General features: G+C 37.9%; 1 protein-coding gene across 4 annotated transcripts in view; it reads left to right on the plus strand.

The window, feature by feature from the left end:
- Positions 1-19910, plus strand: part of LOC105495244 (ubiquitin specific peptidase 24) — a 149884-nt gene that overhangs the window by 29237 nt on the left and 100737 nt on the right. For 3 of the 4 annotated variants that reach the window (XM_071092605.1, XM_071092601.1, XM_071092597.1), the window contains exons 2-5: positions 10131-10296; positions 11793-11860; positions 15956-16099; positions 16798-16920. In XM_071092605.1, the coding sequence (XP_070948706.1) occupies positions 10131-10296; positions 11793-11860; positions 15956-16099; positions 16798-16920 (501 nt within the window). The remainder of the gene's footprint in view (positions 1-10130; positions 10297-11792; positions 11861-15955; positions 16100-16797; positions 16921-19910) is intronic. The other variant, XM_071092598.1, reaches the window with a different exon arrangement.

Consider the following 19910-nt stretch of genomic DNA (forward strand, 5'->3'; position numbering starts at 1 on the left):
GACCATAAATATCAGGTTTTATTTATGAAATCTCAGTTATATTCCATTGATTCATTATGCCAGTACCAGATTGTCTTGATTATTATAGCATTGTAGTAAGTTTTGAAAATGGGAAATGTGAATTCTTGAACTTTGTTACAGTTTTGACTATTCGGGGTTCCTTGTAAATTTTAAAGTTTGTCGTTCTTTGCCAAGAAACTAGCTGGAATTTTGATGCAGATTGTGTTCAATTTGTAGACCAATTTGGGGAATATTGGTATCTTAACAGTTTTAAGTTCCAATCTATGAACATAGGATGTCTTTTTGTTTATTTAGTTATTTTAATTTCTTTCAATGATGCTTTGTAGTTTTCAGTGTACAAATCTTGTACTTCCTATTTTATTTTTTTATGTTACTGTGAATGAAATTATTTTCTTTATTTTAGGATTACCCAGTGTTAGTGTATAGAAATACAGTTGCATTTTGTATATTGATACTGTATTCTGCAACCTTGCTGAACTCATTTATTAATTCTGGTATTTGTTTTGGTGAATTCTTTAGGATTTTCTATGTGCAAAATATGGCATCAGTGAATAGAAGTAGTTTTATTTCGTCCTTTTAAATCTGAATGCCTTTATTTTTTCTTTTCCTAATTGCCTTGACTAGACACTCGAGTGCAATGTTGAATGGAAGCTGTGAGAGCAGAGATCTTTGTCTCATTCCTGATCTAGAGAAAAGCACTCAGCGTTTCACAGTTAAATATGATGTTCACTGTAGGTGTTTTTATAGATGCCTTTAATCATGTTGAGGAAGTTCCCCTTTATTTCTAGTTTATTGAGTGTTTTTTGTCATTGTTTTAAAATCACGGAATGGTGTTGCATTTTGTGAAGTTTTTTCTTGCTTCACTTGAGATGATCTTGTGATTTTTAATGTCCTTTATTCTGTTACTATGGTGTTATTATATTGATTGGTTTTTTGGGGGGGGTTTTTTGTATGCTAAACCTACCTTGATTCCTGAGATAAGTGCCACTTGGTCATGGGTTAGGATCTTTTTAATATATGTCTGGGGCCAGGCGCGGTGGCTCAAGCCTGTAATCCCAGCACTTTGGGAGGCCGAGACGGGTGGATCACGAGGTCAGGAGATCGAGACCATCCTGGCTAACACGGTGAAACCCCGTCTCTACTAAAAAATACAAAAAACTAGCCGAGCGAGGTGGCGGGCGCCTGTGGTCCCAGCTACTCCGGAGGCTGAGGCAGGAGAATGGCGTAAACCTGGGAGGCGGAGCTTGCAGTGAGCTGAGATCCGGCCACTGCACTCCAGCCTGGGCGACAGAGCCAGACTCAGTCTCAAAAAAAAAAAAAAAAAAAAAAAAATATATATATATATATATGTCTGGATTTGGTTTACTGGTTTATTGTTAAGGATTTTTGTGTCACTATTCATAGGGATATTGGTTTGGTGTGTGTGTGTGTCTTTGTACATTATTTTAAAGTGTGATAATATATACATAACATAAAATTTACCATTTTACTCATTTTTAAGTGTACAGTTCTGTGGCATTAAGTACATTTAATTAATCCTTCAGTCCCATCCATCTTCAGAACTACTTCATCTTCCCCGGCTGAAACTCTGCACCCATTACATGCTAACTCCCTATTCCCCGCTTCACCCAACCCTTGGCAACCACCATTCTACTTTCTTCATCTGTGAATTTGATGACTTTAAGTACTTTCATGTAAGTGGAATCATATAATATTTGTTTTTTCTGTGATTGGCTTATTTCACTTGGCGTAATATCTTCAAGATCTTCCATGTTGTAACATGTTATCGGAAATACCTTTTCTTAAAGGCTGGATAATATTTTATTCATTCGTTGATGGACACTTGGGTTGCTTCCACCTTTTGGCTATTGTGAATAATGCAGTTATGAACATGGGTGTACACATACCTGCTCAAGCCTCTTCTTTCGGTTTTTTTGTATGTGTATATCCAGTAGAGTTGCTCAATCATGTGGTAGTTCCATTTAAGTTTTTGAGAAACCTCCATACTGTTATTTACTGTAGGTACACCGTTTTATACTCTTATCAGCAATGTACAAAAGTGCCAGTTTCCCCACATCCTTGCCAACATTTTTTTCTCTATTTTTGATAATGACCATACTAATAGATGTGAAATTTCCCTGTCCATTTTTAATGTCAGGGTAATACTTGCCTCATAAAATAAGTTGGGAAGTGTTCCTTGCTTTTCTATTTTTTGGAAGACTGAAGGATTGATGCTAGTTCTTTAAATGTTTTGTATAATTCACTGGTGGTGTCATCTGGTCCTGGACTTTCCTTTGAGGGAAGTTCTTGATTACAAGTCATTCTTTTCACTTGTACGGGTCTTCAGATTTTCTGTTTCTTCTTGAGTCAGTTTTGGTGGTTTATGCTTTTCTAGGAAATGTTCATTTCACCTGGGTTCTCTAATTTGTTAGCATACATTTGTTAGTAGTATATCTTATCATATTTATTTTTGTAAGGTCAGTGGTAATGTTTTCTTGGCCTGGCGAGGTGGCTCACACCTGTGATCCCAGAACTTAGAGCCTGAGCTGGGAGGTTCACTTGAGCCCAGGAGTGTGAGAACATCCTGGACAACATAGTGAGTCCCTGTCTCTATAAAAAAAAAAAAATCAGAAAAATGAGCCAGTTGTGGTGGGGTGCTTCTCTGGTCCCAGCTACTCAGGAGGCTGAAATGGGAGGTTTGCTCGAGCCTAGAAGGTCGAGGCTGCAGCGAGCCATGATTGTGCCATTGCACTCCAACCTAGATGACAGAGCAAGACCCTGTCTCAAAAATAAATAAAATAAAAAGTGGTAATGTTTTCTCTTTCATTCTTATTATTAAATTTGAATCTTCTCTCTTTTTGTCAGTCTAGTTGAAGGTTTGTCCCTTTTTTTTTTTAAATCTTTTCAAAAAACCAACTTTTGGTTTTGTTTATTATGTATTTTTTAATGTATTTATTTCCACTCTGATCTTTTCTGTTTCCTTCCTTCTGCTCGCTTTGGGTTTAGTTTATTCTTGCTTTTCATGCTTCCTAAGGTGGAAGGTTAGGTTGTTGATTTGAAATCTTTCTTCCTTTGTAATACAGGCATTAACAGTTAAAAATTTCCCTCTAGTGGCCAGACATGATGGCTCACACCTATAATCTCAGCACTTTAGGAGGCTGACCTGGGAGAGTCGCTTGAGCCTAGGAGTTCGAGATCAGCCTGGGCAACAAAATAAAACCTTATTTCTAAAACAAAACATAGCCTGGCATGGTGGTATGCAGCCATGGTCCCAGCTACTGGGGAGCTGGGAAGTGGGAGGATCCCTTGAGCCCTGGAGGTCAGGGCTGCAGTGGGCTATGATTGTGCCACTGCATTCAGGCCTGGGCAACAGAACAAGACCCCATCTCAAAAAAAAAAAAAAAAAAAAGAAAACTCCCCAAACAAACAAATTTCCCTTTAATCACTGCTTTTGCTGTACCCAAAAGTTTTATATTTTAATTTTCATTCATCTCAAAGTGCATTCTTATTTATCTTGTGATTTCTTCTTTTTGCCATTGGTGATTAAGGAATGTGATGTTTAATTTTCATATAGTTTTGAATTTTCCACATTTCCTTCTGCTGTTGATTTTTAATTCCATTGCAGTCAGACAACATATTTGGTACGATTTCAATTCTTTTAAATTTGTTGAGGCCTGTTTTGCAACCTAACATATGCTCTGTCTTGGAGAATATTTCGTGTGCACTTGAGAACAATCTGTATTTTACTGTAATTGGGTGGAGAGTTCTGTAAATGTGTTTTAGGTCTAGTTGGTTTATAGTGTTGTTTGAGTATTCTATTTTCTTGTTGATCTTTTGCCTAATTCTAAGGTATTGAAGTCTCCAACTATTATTGTTGGTGTATTTCTCTCTTTAATTCTGTCAAATTTTGCTTCCTGTGTTTTAGATCTCTGTTGTTAGATGCATATGTGTTTATAATTGTTATATCTTCCTGATGGATTAACCTTTTGTCATTACAAAATAGCCTTTCCTGGCCGGGTATGGTGGCTCATGCCTGTAATTCCGGCACTTTGGGAGGCCAAGGCAGGTGGATTGCTTGAGCTCAGGAGTTTGAGACCAGCCTGGATAACATGGCAAAACCCCGTCTCTACAAAAAATACAAAAATTAGCCAGACATGGTGGTGTGTGCCTGTAATCTCAGCCACTTGGGAGGCTGAGTTGAAAGGATCATTTGAGCCTGGGACACAGAGGTTGCAGTGAGCTGAGATTACGTCACTGCACTCCAGCCTAAGTGAGAGAGCCAGACCCTGTCTCAAAAAAAACCCCTAAAGAATGGGGAAAAAACAGCCTTTCTTGTCTCTAGTAACAACTTTTTAGTATCTTTTTTACCCCCAGTGTTATCGTAGTCACCCCATCTCTTTGGTTATTGTTTTTAGGGTATATATTTTTTCATCATTTTATCTTCCTATTGTATTGACCTTTTTATTATGAAGTGTCTTACTCTCTAGTAATACATTTCTTGCCTTAATGTCTGTTCTATCTAATACAGCCACTCCAGCTCCCGTGTGTGTGTATGATATCTTTTTACATTCTTTTATTCCAGTCTCTGTATCTTTGTCTAAATTGTCTTTGATGTAAACAGCATATAGTTGTATAATATTTTTAAAAAATTCATTCTGCCAACCTCTGCCTTTTGGTTATTGTCCATTTGCATTTAATATAATTACTGGTAAGACAGGATTTACATTTGCCACTTTGCTGTTATTCTTATCTCTTACATCTTTTTGTTCGTCTGATCCTCCGTTACTCCTGTGTTTTATATTACATACATATTTTCTGGTGTATCATTTTAATTCCCTTGTTTCTTTCACTATATGTATTTCTATTTTCTTCATGGTTGTCCTGGGGATTGCAATTAACATCTCACATTTACAGAGAAGTAACCTTTACTCAGGTTCTTTAAGTATTAACATTTTATCGCATTTGCTTTATTTCTTTCTCTATGTATGTATTTAGATATACAGACATATATAATATGCACGTATGTATAAAATGTGTATTTTGTTGTTCCTGAACTGTTTGAGAATGAATTACATGCCCCTTTACCCTTATACACTTCCTAAAAATGAGGATATTCTCTTAACCTTAGTATATTTATGAAAACCAGGAAATTAACATTGATCCAGTACTAAGTCCTTTGAAGCCAAAAATGTAAAATAAAACACATAATAATTTCTGTTTTAAGATCCAGTCCAGGATACCATGTTGTGTTTGGTTGTCATATTTGTCTAGTCTCCTTGTCTTTGGTGACTGGCATTTTTTTAGGAATAGAGGCTAGACCATTTATAGACTATTTTTTGGCCAGGCACGGTGGCTCACGCCTGTAATCCCAGCACTTTGGGAGGCCAAGGCGGGTGGATCCCTTGCGGTCAGGAGTTCGAGACTAGCCTGACCAACATGGCAAAACCCTGTCTCTACTAAAAATACAAAAATGAGCTGGGCATGGTAGTGTGCGCTTGTAGTCCCAGCTACTCGGGAGACTGAGGCACGAAAATCACTTGAACCCAGGAGATGGAGGCTGCAGTGAGCCAAGATGGTGCCACTGCACTCCAGCCTGGGCGACAGAGTGAGACTCCGTCTCAAAAAAAAAAAAAAAAAAAAAGAGACTGTCTCAAAAAAAATAAAAGACTGTTTTTCACTTTGGGTTATCTCATTGTTAGATTCAGGTTATACATTTTTTGTGGGAATATCAAAGAAGTGAGAATTGTGCGGTTTACAGTGCGCCATATCAGGAGGCACATACTAAGATTTTCCCCCTTGCTCCCCCTTAGATTTAGTATCTGCTAGGTACATTTGACAGTTTCATATGTGGTTTGATTTATTAATTTCTGTAGAAATTAATGATGGATATTCCATAGTAATGACATATACCCACCTCAGAATCAGCCTGAACAGGCTGCCATAACAAAATACCACAGACTGGGTGGGTTAAACTACAGAAAGTTATTTCCTTACAGTTGGGGCTAGAAGTCCAAAATCAAGAAGTCATTAGAGGCCGGGCACAGTGGCTCACGCCTGCAATCCCAGCACTTTAGGAGGCTGAGGTGGGCAGATCACGAGATCAAGAGATCGAGACCATCCTGGCCAACATGGTGAAACCTCGTCTCTACTAAAAATACAAAAATTAGCCGGGCATGGTGGCGCATGCCTGTAGTCCCAGCTACTTGGGAGGCTGAGGCAGGAGAATCGCTTGAACCCGAGAAGCAGAAGTTGCAGTGAGCCGAGATTGCACCACTACACTCCAGCCTGGCAACAGAGCGAGACTCCGTCTCAAAAAAGAATAAAAATAAAAAAGAAGTCATTAGAGTTGGTTTCTGGTGAGGATTCTTTTCTGGGCTGCCTTCTTGCTATGTCCTCAACTGGCCTTTCCTCTGTTCTCTGACAAAGAGGGAGATCTCTGATGTCTCTTCCCCTTCTCATAAAGACACCAGTTTTATTGGATTAGGGCCCTACCCTTATGACCTCATTTAACCTTGTTTATCTCCTTAAAGGTCCTGTCTCCAAATGTAGTCACATTGAGAGTTAGGGCTTCAGTTGATGACTTGGATTTGGGAGAGTAGACACAATTCACTCCTTAACACTGATGATGCTAGAGGACTTATGTTTCTTTCACCAAAGAGGCTCTTAGTTTTTATAGCTACTGGGTACATTTGATGATTGTATATATGATTTGATGCATTAACTCCATAGAAATTAATGATAGATACTCCATAGTAATGACATATACCCACTTCAGAATCAGCCCGGTGAAATTTTTTGTTTTTATATGACTTAATTCCACTTCAATCCTAAGGTAATAAATCTAAGCAGTTAGCATGTGTGCAATTTTAAAACTATCCTAAATTTTTTACTATTTGAGTCCCATCAGGTTCCTTTAAGTAAAATTGGCTTACTTATAGTACTTATGAATTAAATGTATTTCTGTAAAGTGTTACACTTTAAAAACTGAATTTTTCCTGTGCATTGTGATTCTAAGCATACTTAATTTATCACCCCCTCCTTCTACCCTTGCCCAATTTACATTGTTGTCTATGCTTAATTACCTTCCGTTTTGTTTGTTTGTTTGTTTGTTTGTTTTGTTTTGTTTTGTTTTGAGACGGAGTCTCGCTCTGTCGCCCAGGCTGGAGTGCAGTGGCCGGATCTCAGCTCACTGCAAGCTCCGCCTCCTGGGTTCACGCCATTCTCCTGCCTCAGCCTCCTGAGTAGCTGGGACTACAGGCGCCCGCCACCTCGCCCGGCTAGTTTTTTGTATTTTTTAGTAGAGATGGGGTTTCACCGTGTTAGCCAGGATGGTCTCGATCTCCTGACCTCGTGATCCACCCATCTCGGCCTCCCAAAGTGCTGGGATTACAGGCTTGAGCCACCGCGCCCGGCCCCGTTTTTTGTTTTATTTAGTTACAAACTTTGGCTGTGGGGGGTAGAAATGTGTTGGATTTCTTTAGATATCATTGATATGGCATTGAAATTAGTTTTCTTCTGTGTTTTTTTATTTCTGCTTTATATTTATGGTCTTTTTCTTCATTGAGGTTAAACATTATTTTTTAATGGGATTATTTTATTTTGTAATGATTATATAGTAAGTTGTGAGGATATGTAGGTTTTCAAAAACAAACAAACTAGTGTAGGTATTAGGCAATTTGGGGTCCAGTTTACTTTATTACAAATTAGCATAGTGAGAACTGAAGGAAAGTCTGGCAGTTACCCTATTAATCATTGAAGCTTTATATGGATTATTTTTACATTTAACAATATTTACTAAATACCTGCTTTATGCTAGGTACCAGCTTCTAGAGATACAGAGGTGGTCAAAAATAGATAGGGTCCATGCCCTTAAGCAGCTTGGTCTCAAGCAGCTTGAGGGGCAAACATAAATCACAGCTAAATGTAAAATTACACCTGTGAGTAGTGCTGTGAAGGAGAGGTTGAGGATGATTAGGGTATATACTAACTGGAGGAATTTGTCTATTTTAGAAATTCTGGAAAGACTTCTCAGAAAGAATTAAAGATGTGTAGGAGTTAAGTCGGTTAAAGAGAACAGAAAGATGAGCTCAGGAATAGTGGCGTAAAGCAACCATTTATTGTTCCCATAGATTATGTGGGGAAGGGATTCAGACAGCAGTTTGTCTCTGCTCCATGATGCCGAGAACCTCAGCTGGAAGACTAAGGCTGGGGATGACTTGATGCCTGCAGGCTGGAATCATCTGAAGGCTCCTTCTCTGGCCTTCAGGGGCTGGTTGTCCAAGGAGACCTCAGTGAGACTGTTGGACAAGACAACCATACGGGCCCTCTGCATTTAGCTTGGGTTCCCTCAGGACATGGTGTCCATGTTGTAGGAGGGAGTGTCCTGAGAGAGAGCCAGGGGGAACCTATATTGCCTTTCATGACCTAGGCTTAGACGTGTCTCTTTCTGCTGTATTCTATTCACCGAGGCATGCACCCACACGGTTCTACCCTGGTTCAGATCCAGGGGAAGTAAATGCCACTTTATGGTGAAGAGAGACAAGGTTCTGGAAAAGTATATGTGACCAGGAATACTGCTGTGTCCTTTTGGGAAAATAGCCCAATACATGGAGCATTATGCCTGACAAGAAGCTAAATCCCAGAGAAATGATCTGGAGTGCAAAAAGCTGGAGAGAGTGAGTTAGGGAATAGACCATTCAAGGCCTTGTAAAATATTTTAAACATGATTTAGGCTTATCTTAAGAACAAAGGGAAGCCATGAAGGTTTTAAGCTTAACGTCAGATTAGTGCTTTATGAAGATCGGTATGAAGAGTAAATGTGTGTATGAGGCAGAGGGAGAACAGTTAGGAAGCTGGTGAAGTAATCTAGGCATAAACCAGGGCTAGGTGCTAACTGCGGAGATGGACAAGAGTAGAGGAGAGAAATATATGAGGTCCAATCACCAGGTCCTGGGGATGGGGATGGGAGAACAAAGTGTTAAGAATGATCCCCTGGCTCTGGCTATGCTGCTAGATGAATCTGGTGCCATTCACTGGGATGAAGAACACAAGAAGGGGACCAGGATTTACAGGGAAAGGATCATGAATTTGGTTTGGGGCAAACACTGAATTAGAGAAGTTATCAAGTAGGCAGTTGCCTTTGTGGATCTGAAGCTCAGAGGAGAAGTCTAAGCTGGAGATAGAAATGTATGAGTCATCTACAGCTAGGAGGTAATTGAGATTTGGAGTGTGGATATGGTCAACCAGGGAAATCAACAGGAACAAAAGAGAAGAGGGCTTAGCACTGGGGTTTGAGGAGCTCAAATATTTGATGACTAGGAAGAGGAAAATGTACGAGAAGAGGAGACAGACTATAACACCCAGACCCACGGGAGGAGAACAGAGTGTGTGCTGTTTTAGGAGGCAGGGAAGAGCCAGCATTTCAAGAGGAGGGAATGGACAGAAGGTCAAATACTCCTGAGAGGTAAGGTTAGGACTGAGACATAATTGGATTTAATGAAATAAAGTCAGTGGTGGCCTTAACAGTAGCCATTCTGGAGAATAGGGAATCTGGAATCCAGATTGGGGTGTTGTCAGGAATGAGTCGGTGGTGTGGAGATGAAAATGGCAAATATAGATGCCTCTTTGAAGAATTTATCCCCTCAGTGAGAAAAGAGAGGTGAGGACAGGAGGGCTGTTGATGAAGGCAAGCATTTGATATTTTATCATGAGAAATGGACAGTTTTTTTTTTTTTTTTTTAGAGAGACAGGGTCTCACTCTGTTGCCCAGGCTGGTCTTGAACTCCTGAGCTCAAGTGATCCTCCCGCCTTGGGCTCCCAAAATGCTAGGGTTACAGGCATGAGCACCGTGTCCGGCCTGGACAGTTCATTTTTAAAGAAAGAGATGAGGTCACCTTCTGAGAGAGCGAGTAGCCATGCCAGAATGATAAAAGTTGAGAATATCTGAGATATTCTTGGTGAAAGATGTGATTACAAGAAGAAAGGTGGAATCCATGCTATTGATATTAATAGCTACCATTGATTAAGTATCTGCTCTGTGTTACATAGGAAGTTTTTAGAGTAATCACTAATTAGTTTATTTGCTTTTTTTCATAATCCCTTTTCGTCAGAAGAATGATGAAAATGGAAACTGCTCAGGGGAAGGAATTGAATTCCCTACAACAAATTTATATGAGCTGGAAAGCCGTGTTTTGACTGATCATTGGTCCATCCCTTACAAGCGAGAAGAATCACTAGGCAAATGCCTGTTGGCATCTACCTACCTAGCAAGGCTTGGTAAGTTTTCAGACCTCAGAACACATGAGTATATTTGTTTCATAGAATGCCTGAGTTTAATCTTAGCTTTTGTTGTTGCCTAGCTGTGTGATATTGGACAGATCATTTTTCTGTTAGTCTTCGCTTATCTCCTGCAGAAGGAAAGCTTTGAGCTAAATTGTTTTCTTCTACCTTCGATAGAGTATAAGATTATTTAAAATATAATTGAAAAACTTAATGGAAATTGAAATTAACTTTTTCCACAGAAGCTTGGAGCACTTTAAGCCTCAATTCAACAGCTTTTTTTCTTTTAAGAGAAGAAAGTAATATTTAACACACTTGTGCTTATTAAGTGGCTGACATTGTTTTAAGCTTTATAAATATCAAGCTATTAAAATAATAAAATATGATTAGGTTGGAAGAGTGGGTGTCAATATGAACACCTGTACTAAAGAGAAAATAACTTATTTTTCATATTGAATTCAGTTATGAAATGAATATGGCCACAATATGGTGTATTTCTGACTGGCTTCTCAGCAGTAGCATTTATTGAGTGCCTGTTAGGATCTAGGTACTATGCTAGGCAGTGGGTCTGAAAAAAAAGAAAGTATGTTTAGCAGTATTCCCAATGATAAGCAGAATCCATTATTGAGTTTAATAAAGAAATGTACTTTTTCCAAAAGATGATTTTACAGGAAATTCATTCATTCACTTAGCAAGTATTTATCTCTTACTATGTGAATTGTGCCAAACACAAATCTGTGTAACGGAGTTCATTGGTTTGTTTTAGGGAAGAAGAGTGACTTAGGCATTTATTGCAAATATTTGTGTGGTTTGTTTTTTTGTTGTTGTTGGTTTTTGATTTTTGATTTTTGATTTTTGAGACAGGGTTGCTCAGGCTGCAGTGCAATGGCATAGTCATGGCTCACTGTAGCCTCAACCTCCCAGGCTCAAGTGATCCTCCCACCTCAGCCTCCCAAGTAGCTGGGACAACAGGCAAGCACCTCCACGCCCAGCTTTTTATTTTCTGTAGGGATGGGGTTTCACTGTGTTGCCCAGGCTGGTCTCAAACCCTTCGGCTCAAGTGATCCTCTTGCCTCAACCTCCCGAAGTTCTGGGATTAGAAAATATTTGTGTTTCTGTAGAACTTCTTAGGAAATACTAATGGCTAGTAAGTAGCTGCTATTGGTGTTTTATTAGCTATTTAATCAGATCATTGAAGTTACTCTGACATGGGAATATAAGTTCAACCATTTCAGTTCAATTGGTATTTATTTAATCTAATGCTGTGGTTATTTCTCAGCCTTTCCTTCATCAAAGGTATATATTCTACTTTTAATAATTTCTTAAGAATTAAGGTTCCTATGACATAGTTCCATGTGTATGAATTTAGAATGATGTGTATGATTTTTACAAACTACCAAAGAACTAAATAAAGTATATTATTTCATTCATTTTACTAAGGTCTTTCTGAGTCTGACCTAAATAAAGTATATTATTTCATTCATTTTACTAAGGTCTTTCCGAGTCTGATGAGAATTGTAAAAGGTTTATGGATAGATGTATGCCTGAAGCATTTAAAAAGGTAAGAAAAACGTGCTGATGTGATATTTTGTGTGTGTTGGGGAGCAGGGGTGAAGGAAGAGAAACTTATTGTTTTTAGTTTTTTATGTATAAGACCAGTTTATGAATCTTGTTCAACTGAGGAATCTTTTAATATGAAAAACAGAGCTCTGAATTTGGGGCTTATAAATGATTTATCTCTTTTATATTGTCTACATGTGTCTTTGGTTAAATATAACTTTTATTAATAATAAATACTTCCTACTATTGCTAAATAATAGGTTAAGACTTAATTATACGAGGATATTGCACATATTAGTAAACAAAGACTTGTGGCACTTAGAACTAAGACAGTATATACTTATCAAAATATGAGCCGCTTTAAGTGTGTGAGACAGAAGACCTTTTAAACTACTGAAAGATTGACTAGGTGTTCTCACTGACAGAATAGCATGCATAAGGCACCATTTCTATTAGAGCCAGAGTGATACACTTGCTTCCATTCAGGTCACATCTCTTAGAAAGCAATGTTTCTTAACAATAGGAATAGGAGATCACAAGAATTGTGTTTCTAAAAGCAGACTGAATCAGCCTCCCTTTTTAGTAGGTGAGTCTTGAATCCTCATTAGAGCAAGGACTGTGTCTGTTAACATACTGCCATTTCCCCCAGCATATAACTAAGTGCCTAGCTCATAGAAAGAGCTCAGAAAAGTTTCAATGAATGTTTCTTTTGCTGGCTTAACTTCTGGCGTCCATTTTTGTCCAATATGCAAATAAGTCCCTAGAACTACAGATGGGTAATGTTTGTGTTTATCTTAAGACCCAATAAGGCTGGGTGCGGTTGCTCACGCCTGTAATCCCAGCACTTTGGGAAGCCGAGGCAGGCAGATCACGAGGTTAGGAGTTCGAGACCAGCCTGGCCAACATAGTGAAACCCCATCTTTACTAAAAATGCAAAAAATTAGCTGGGCATGGTGGGTGGGCACCTATAATCCCGGCTACTCGGGAGGCTGAGGCAGGAGAATCTCTTGAACCCAGGAGGTGGAGGTTGCAGTGAGCTGAGATCACGCCATTGCACTCCAGCCCGCATGACAGTGCGAGACTCCGTCTCAGAAAAAAAAAGAAAAAAAAAAGACCCAGTAAAACAAACAGTTCATTTGCAAATAGTTATTCCCAGCTGCATTTTGGTAGATAGAACCTCCCTTGATTCAAGCCTTAAAAAATAATAAAATTAATTTTAGAAGCAAAAGTAGCTTCATTTTTAAAAAAATTGGAGAAATCTTTTCAAATTGCCATTTGGGCAAAGATTATATGAAATCAAGATTTACCTTCATTTTATTTTATTTTATTTTATTTTTTGAGACGGAGTCTCGCTCTGTCACCCAGGCTGGAGTGCGGTGGCCGGATCTCAGCTCACTGCAAGCTCCGCCTCCCGGGTTCACGCCATTCTCCTGCCTCAGCCTCCCGAGTAGCTGGGACTATAGGCGCCCGCCACCTCGCCCGGCTAGTTTTTTTTTTGTATTTTTTAGTAGAGACGGGGTTTCACGGTGTTAGCCAGGATGGTCTCGATCTCCTGACCTCGTGATCCGCCCGTCTCGGCCTCCCAAAGTGCTGGGATTACAGGCGTGAGCCACCGCGCCCGGCCGATTTACCTTCATTTTAGATTAGGTCATCTATCAGTTTGTAGTTTAAAATAATTTTAAGCTTTTAAGAATTATAGCAGCTTTTAAAAAATCCAAAATTGGCTAGTCCAAGTGCTTCACACTATAATCCCAGCACTTTGGGAGGCCAAAAGTGGGAGGACATCTTGAGGTCAGGAGTTTAAGACCAGCCTGGGCAACATAGTGAGACCCCTGTCTCTACAAAATTTAAAAAAATTAGAAATAGCAAAATTGTTATATTGTAACATATTGTGACACATATCACAGTGGATACATAAACTTAAAAGGAAAAGTGTATTCAGAGTTGTGGAAAAAGGGCTTATTCAAGGTTGAGGATCTCCAGATCCAGAAATCCCTGTATCCAGTCCATTCACCAGCAAGTTGCATATTTGGAATATAATACTCTAACTCTATACAGAGATACTTCAGAAAACTGTTTTGTCTCAGGCCTTCAGCTGTTAGTAGCAGTGTAATAAATGGTCACATGGTTGGTCGTTTTTCTGTAAAACTATGAGTACAAAGGTATCCTGCCTTATGTTATTCAGTTCTGTTAAGGTAAAAATATTAAATTCTCTTGCACTTTAGAGCTATTAAAAAGGTTCTCCTCCCCGTCAATTAGGCATACTTTCTTTTATTACATCAGAAGAGCTGGAGTTCTGTGTACCTTTAGGCTTGTCTGCCAGAAAACTCAGTAGGATCTGATATAATTGGTACTACTTCCCTAGCTGTGTTTCCTGGTTGGGTGACCATCCCTCTCCCCAATTCCCCAGGCTTTTCTCACGAGCTGCCGCAGGTTTTCTTTTAGAAGTGAGGGTGTGAATGATAGGTGATTACATGAATAAGGTGCCCAAAGGAGCTTTGTTGTCATTTCCACCTTCTTCACCTTTTACCTTCAGGCTAGCCTGGATTTTTTACTAGCATATTCAGGCAGAGAAGATAATTCAGGTGTGGCCATAGTGCATGGTTATTAGTGTGTGCATCTTCTCCACAAGGTACTGCCTCCCTTTCCCTGTCTCTTCCAGAATGTAGGCAGAATTGCTTTTTCAAAGTGAAAAATGAACAAATGGAATGGCGCCAGAGGGATTGCTGCTTAATCCACATACATTTTCATTTTGTAGTCACTTGAAGCTTTTTAATTGGTAATCTCTGCTTTGTTTTGCTTTATTATTTATTTTTTAACTATAGGAGGAATATGTAGTCAGGCAAAAAAAAAATCTGCAAAAAATAGTAACTCATTGGTTTACATAAAATCAGTCTTATGACTTTTGCTAATTTGAGCAAATAGTGTGGCTAATTAGTATTTAGAAAATCTGGAACTGAGGTTTTTCTCTGCAGCTATTACAGTTTGGGCTCTTCCAGCCTACTCTTTTTAAAGAGATTCTCAGTAAGGCCAAGATGAAATTTTTGTTACATAGTATTTTACCTTTGAAAAATCTTACAAAAACATGAAACCACCATACCAATTTAAGTGAAATCCTTTGCTTTTTCATTTCTTGTTCTGGCATTTGTTCTACACTTCCCCAAAGACCAGAAGACTGAGAATTAGGGGCATCCAATTTCTCTGCTTTTTAAGGAATCTAAGAAGGTATCTAATTATAAGATTTGTACCATTGTTTTATATTTGATGTTTATGTTTAAGAAACATAGCTACAAAGTAAACAGTTTAATGTCTTAAAACTTAGAGCTATTTTAGATTTGCTTAAACAGTTAAAAAATTAAATATTATTTTGTACATGCCAAAAAGGAAAATGTAAGCCAAATAAACTGTTACGATATTTCTAAAACTTCTTTTTTCACATTCTGAGTCCTGCTGTCATCTAATCAACAGGTAGAAAAAAATTATCCTATTTCTGAGATGTTAAAAAATGTTAAAAGGATATGTATGGTAGAATCCATGCAATACAGCATTCATTTCTTAGGTTCCGGAAATATTAATATGGATAGCCAGCCATCAAGATATATTAATAATGCCTTACCATTTCTAAAATGTTTCATGTTTGTTATACCTTTTAATCCTCATAGCATTTGTGTGAAGTGGGTGGGAGTTAGGCCTCTTTAGAGTTGAGAGAACTGAACCTTTGAGAACTCAGGTAAATTTGTTCGAGGCCACACAGCTAGAAAACAGTAATACTGGAATTGATCTCAGATTTTTACCTTGCTCTGTACCACGTGACCTCCCCTTGTAATTATGAAAAGTAGAGAACCAAATAAAATTTTTATTTTAAACCAAGTGCTTTAATGCAAGAGAATTAAAATTCAAAAGCAAAACTCTGTATTGACTTTGAAATAAATGGGCAAGTAGATGAACTACAGCTGTGGGTCTTTTAAAAGCCAATCATATGCATAAAAAAGTATTTTCATCATAATCTCTCAGTTATTTGAGATGGACCTGATAAACTGTAGATTTATTTTCTTTTTTCAAGTTAGACTCTAGACTGCCCTGTATGTTTTTATAGCTCCTGACATCAAGTGCTGTTCACAAGTGGGGTACTGAAATTCATGAAGGAATTTACAACATGTTGATGCTGCTAATAGAACTGGTTGCAGAGAGAATAAAACAAGATCCAATTCCCATTGGTCTCCTGGGTGTGCTTACAATGGTATAGTATCTCTAAAATTAAGTACTTTATATTTTGATTTTGTTTAAAATACTTGCTGTTCTCTGACTTGTAATTAATAATGAGTGATAATGGTTTTGTCATTAAGGATATTAGCTGTTAGGATCCTTTGTCTTTATTTTAAAAGCAGAGCAACCATCTTGTGTTCTCAGTTTGAAAGAAGTACTTTTCTAATTTTAATGGGTTTTTCAACTTATAGAATGATTAAATGCCTTTCTCTTACCTCTCCCTGATTATTCATGTCTTAAGTACTTTTATATGGAGTGTTCATATAGATGTAGTTTGGTTTCTGGCCTTTTCCCCCAACAGGTAACAGTAGCTGCATGAAGAAGGGACCTGCATATTTTCCTCTCCTGACTTCTGCCTTCAGTGCCTCTGTTGCTCATCTCATCCCCAGTAGCCCTAGCACACCTGGGGCATTGGCATCACACTGCCTTGAGTCAGACCTCTCATCCTGTTACCTCCTCCTCTTCCTTCACAGTGAACACTGAACAGGACAGGAGAATAGCACATTAATTCTTAGCGCCTCTGCTCTAGCTAAGGCATATGCTTTTGGTGTATTCTTGAAAGATTCCATTAATGAGGGGAGTCCAAGGCTATATTTTTATCTTCTTTTCTAATGCTAATATGTGTTGCTATAGAAATAGATAATAATGTTTCTCTGTTCTCTTTGAATCTAGGCTTTCAATCCTGATAATGAATACCATTTTAAGAACAGAATGAAAGTGTCTCAAAGGAATTGGGCAGAAGTGTTTGGAGAGGGAAATATGTTTGCTGTTTCACCTGTATCCGCTTTCCAAAAGGTAAACATAGTTTAGTTTCATCTTTTTATAGAAAAATGTGTTGAAAAAGAAGATTTTTCTATGCTATAAAAAAGACAATTTACATGGGAGGATTAAAACAATCTGAAAAATGACAAATATCCCATCTGGCTCATAAAATTTTTTTTTTTTCAGATAGTGCATAATTTTTCCATAGCTGTTAACTAATATCATGAAGAATTTTATAGGTTTGAAATGATGTTTAGTAAAATGAGAAATGTCTTTAGTGTCATATATTGGATTATCAGAACCCCAGTTTAATTGGTGTTCCAGTTTCTTAGAGAGAGTTGAGAGACTAGAACATTTAAAATGATTAATTGTACCTAGAAAAAATAATCTAGTAGTTAATCTCATATATAATTTTCTTTTGAACTTCATACGCATTAAAACTTGCTTTTTCAGGCCTGGAAACAATATATTGTATATCAAAAGACTACAGTCTGCCAGTAAGAGTATACTCACAAGAAGTACATAATCTAAACAATCCTCTGGTTAAAACACTGTTTGGTTTCAGAAACAGTTGAAAGAAGTTGAGTTTAATCAATAGAAAACTTGCTAATTGCCTTAGTGGAAGCAGAGGTTTAGGTCAACAATCATTTATTTAACATTTACTATATGTCTGGCATTATTCTAAGTTTGAGGTGTTAAACATAAGTATACAGTCCTGTCTTCTAAAGAGTAATAAGATGTCATTACTAGCTTGTAGCATAGTGGAGGAAATATGAAAACAAAAAAATGACAGCATGATGAACAGTAGGTGGAATTATAATAATATGTACTGTGCATAGAATCCAGGGGAAGGAGTAGTTATTGCCACCTTGGGGAGTCAGACAGTTCCCCAGAGAGGAGGAAAAAGTTGAGCGGCAAGGGCAGTGAATATGTACTTTGGAATTTAATCCTCACAGCGGCTCTTTGAGTTGGGTACTATTTTTACCCCCATTTCATAGGTGAGAACTGAAATAGACAGAAGTGAAGTACTTGCCCAAGTCCGCATACCTAGTTACAGGGAGAACCCATGCAGGCAGCTAGTCTATGTTCTTTAACCATATGCAGTACTGCCTCCCCAAATGCTAAACTCCTCTCTTCATATGCGTTGTGAAGATCAAGTGACAAACATACATAGAAATAATGAACATGGTGGTTCACTGTAGTGAGTGCTCAGCAGATGTTCATTCTCTTTTTTCACTTTACGTATGCATCTGCTGAGACCCAGAAAGGTGCAGTCTTTGTGTTTCATCTCATTACCACAGAGGAATTCTCTCTCCTCTGGATCCCCTCTCCTCTTGCCTTCTCCAGCATATTCCTCCTTTAGCTTTCTATTATTTCTTTGGTATCCTCGATCTTTCCCTCATTTTTGGGATTGTTACCCTTTTATGCAACATGATCTAGTATTTCCCATCTTTAAATATTCTGCCTTTAATATCATACCCCTCTGTAGTTTCAGCATGGTCCTCTGCTCCCCTTCCCAACCAGACCTGAAGATTCCATGTCCTCCCTCTCAGTTTTCTTTCAGTGGTTATCCTAAAATTTTAACTTAATAAACAAAATCTAAATTTCACTAGTATCTTTCTCCTCCTTGAGCAGTACATAAAGACCTTATAACGTTGCATGTGCTCGCTCCCCTCTTAAATGATTCATTACCTCTTTGTCTTACTTGTGCATTGTCCTAGTCCCCTCCTGTCATTTTTTACCCAGTAAAGTCGATAGTGCATTCTATAAACAATCCTTTAGTAAGGTTCTGTTTGTGGATAAGTCTTGATTTTTGATGACCTGAACTTTATTTCCCATTCCTTGAAGTGTGTATTTTCACTGGGTTCAAAAGTCTAGATGATATTTCTTTTCTCTCAGAACATTAAAATGCCATTTCCCTGTCTTGTGGCTTTGATTATTGCTGTGGAGAAGTTGGCTATTGATCTGACTGTGGGTTTTTTATTAGAATTCTGCCTTTCCTCCATGGCTGTATTTTGAAATCTTTTCTTTCTCTTTGATGTTTGTAAATTTGACTCTAATGTGATTAACCATGGTATTCTTTTTATTTATTTTGCTTCAGATTCATTGGGCTTCTGAATCTAGGGTTAATGTCTACGTCAATTCTGGAAATTTCTCAGCCTTTATCTTTTAAAATGTTCCCTCTTCCCCATTAGTCTCTCTTCTTCTGAAACTTGATTGGATACATGTTAGACTGACTCATTCTGTCCTCCATGTCCCTTAACTCCTTTTCACATTTTCCATCTTTTTATCTCCTTGTGTTGCAATTGTGCTTTTTTCCAGATCTATAGCAGTACAGTTCACTGATTTTTTTTTATTTGTATCTAATCTGCTGTTTAACTTGTTTATTTAAGTCTTTAATTTCAGTTACTGAATTTTTCATTTATATAAATTTTGTTTGTTTGTTTTTGACTCCGTTTAATTTTGTATTGTCTCATGTTCTTAACTCATATTTTCAATCCCTAATTTGTTTAATACTTTATATTCTGTGTCTGATACCTACTTTACTCACTTGCTTTGTGTATGTATGTAGGTGTGTAGAAATGTACTTATACTTATTTGTTTGTTCATTTTTCTATGAACTCATGTTTCTTCGCATTTAATCTAGGAGTGGGCAGTTTGAGGCCTAAGTTGAAAGTTCTTTCTTCCAAAAAGGATTTACTTTTACTTCTTCCGGGTGCCTGGAAGCACTACATTTTGTGACCATTTTAGAATAAATTATCAGCTTAGGGTTTTTGAGACCATAACGTCAGTGTGAATTTGAGCAGTAAAGCCATATAAGGGCAATTCTGTGGTTATGAATTCTTGGAGAATTTTTTTTCTCTTTTTAGGTGTCCTTATTTTCTCTTTCCACAGGTAAATCTATATCAGTTCATCTGACACCAAGGATATAGCCCTTTAGTTCCAGCTTTATGTTACAGTACCCTCTGAGTCACCCTGTACCACCTGGGATTGGTGTCCTTTTTCTCCTGCAAATGGAAGCT

Source organism: Macaca nemestrina, chromosome 1 (genome assembly GCF_043159975.1).
Source record: "Macaca nemestrina isolate mMacNem1 chromosome 1, mMacNem.hap1, whole genome shotgun sequence".
In the NCBI taxonomy this organism is placed as follows: Eukaryota; Metazoa; Chordata; class Mammalia; order Primates; family Cercopithecidae; genus Macaca; species Macaca nemestrina.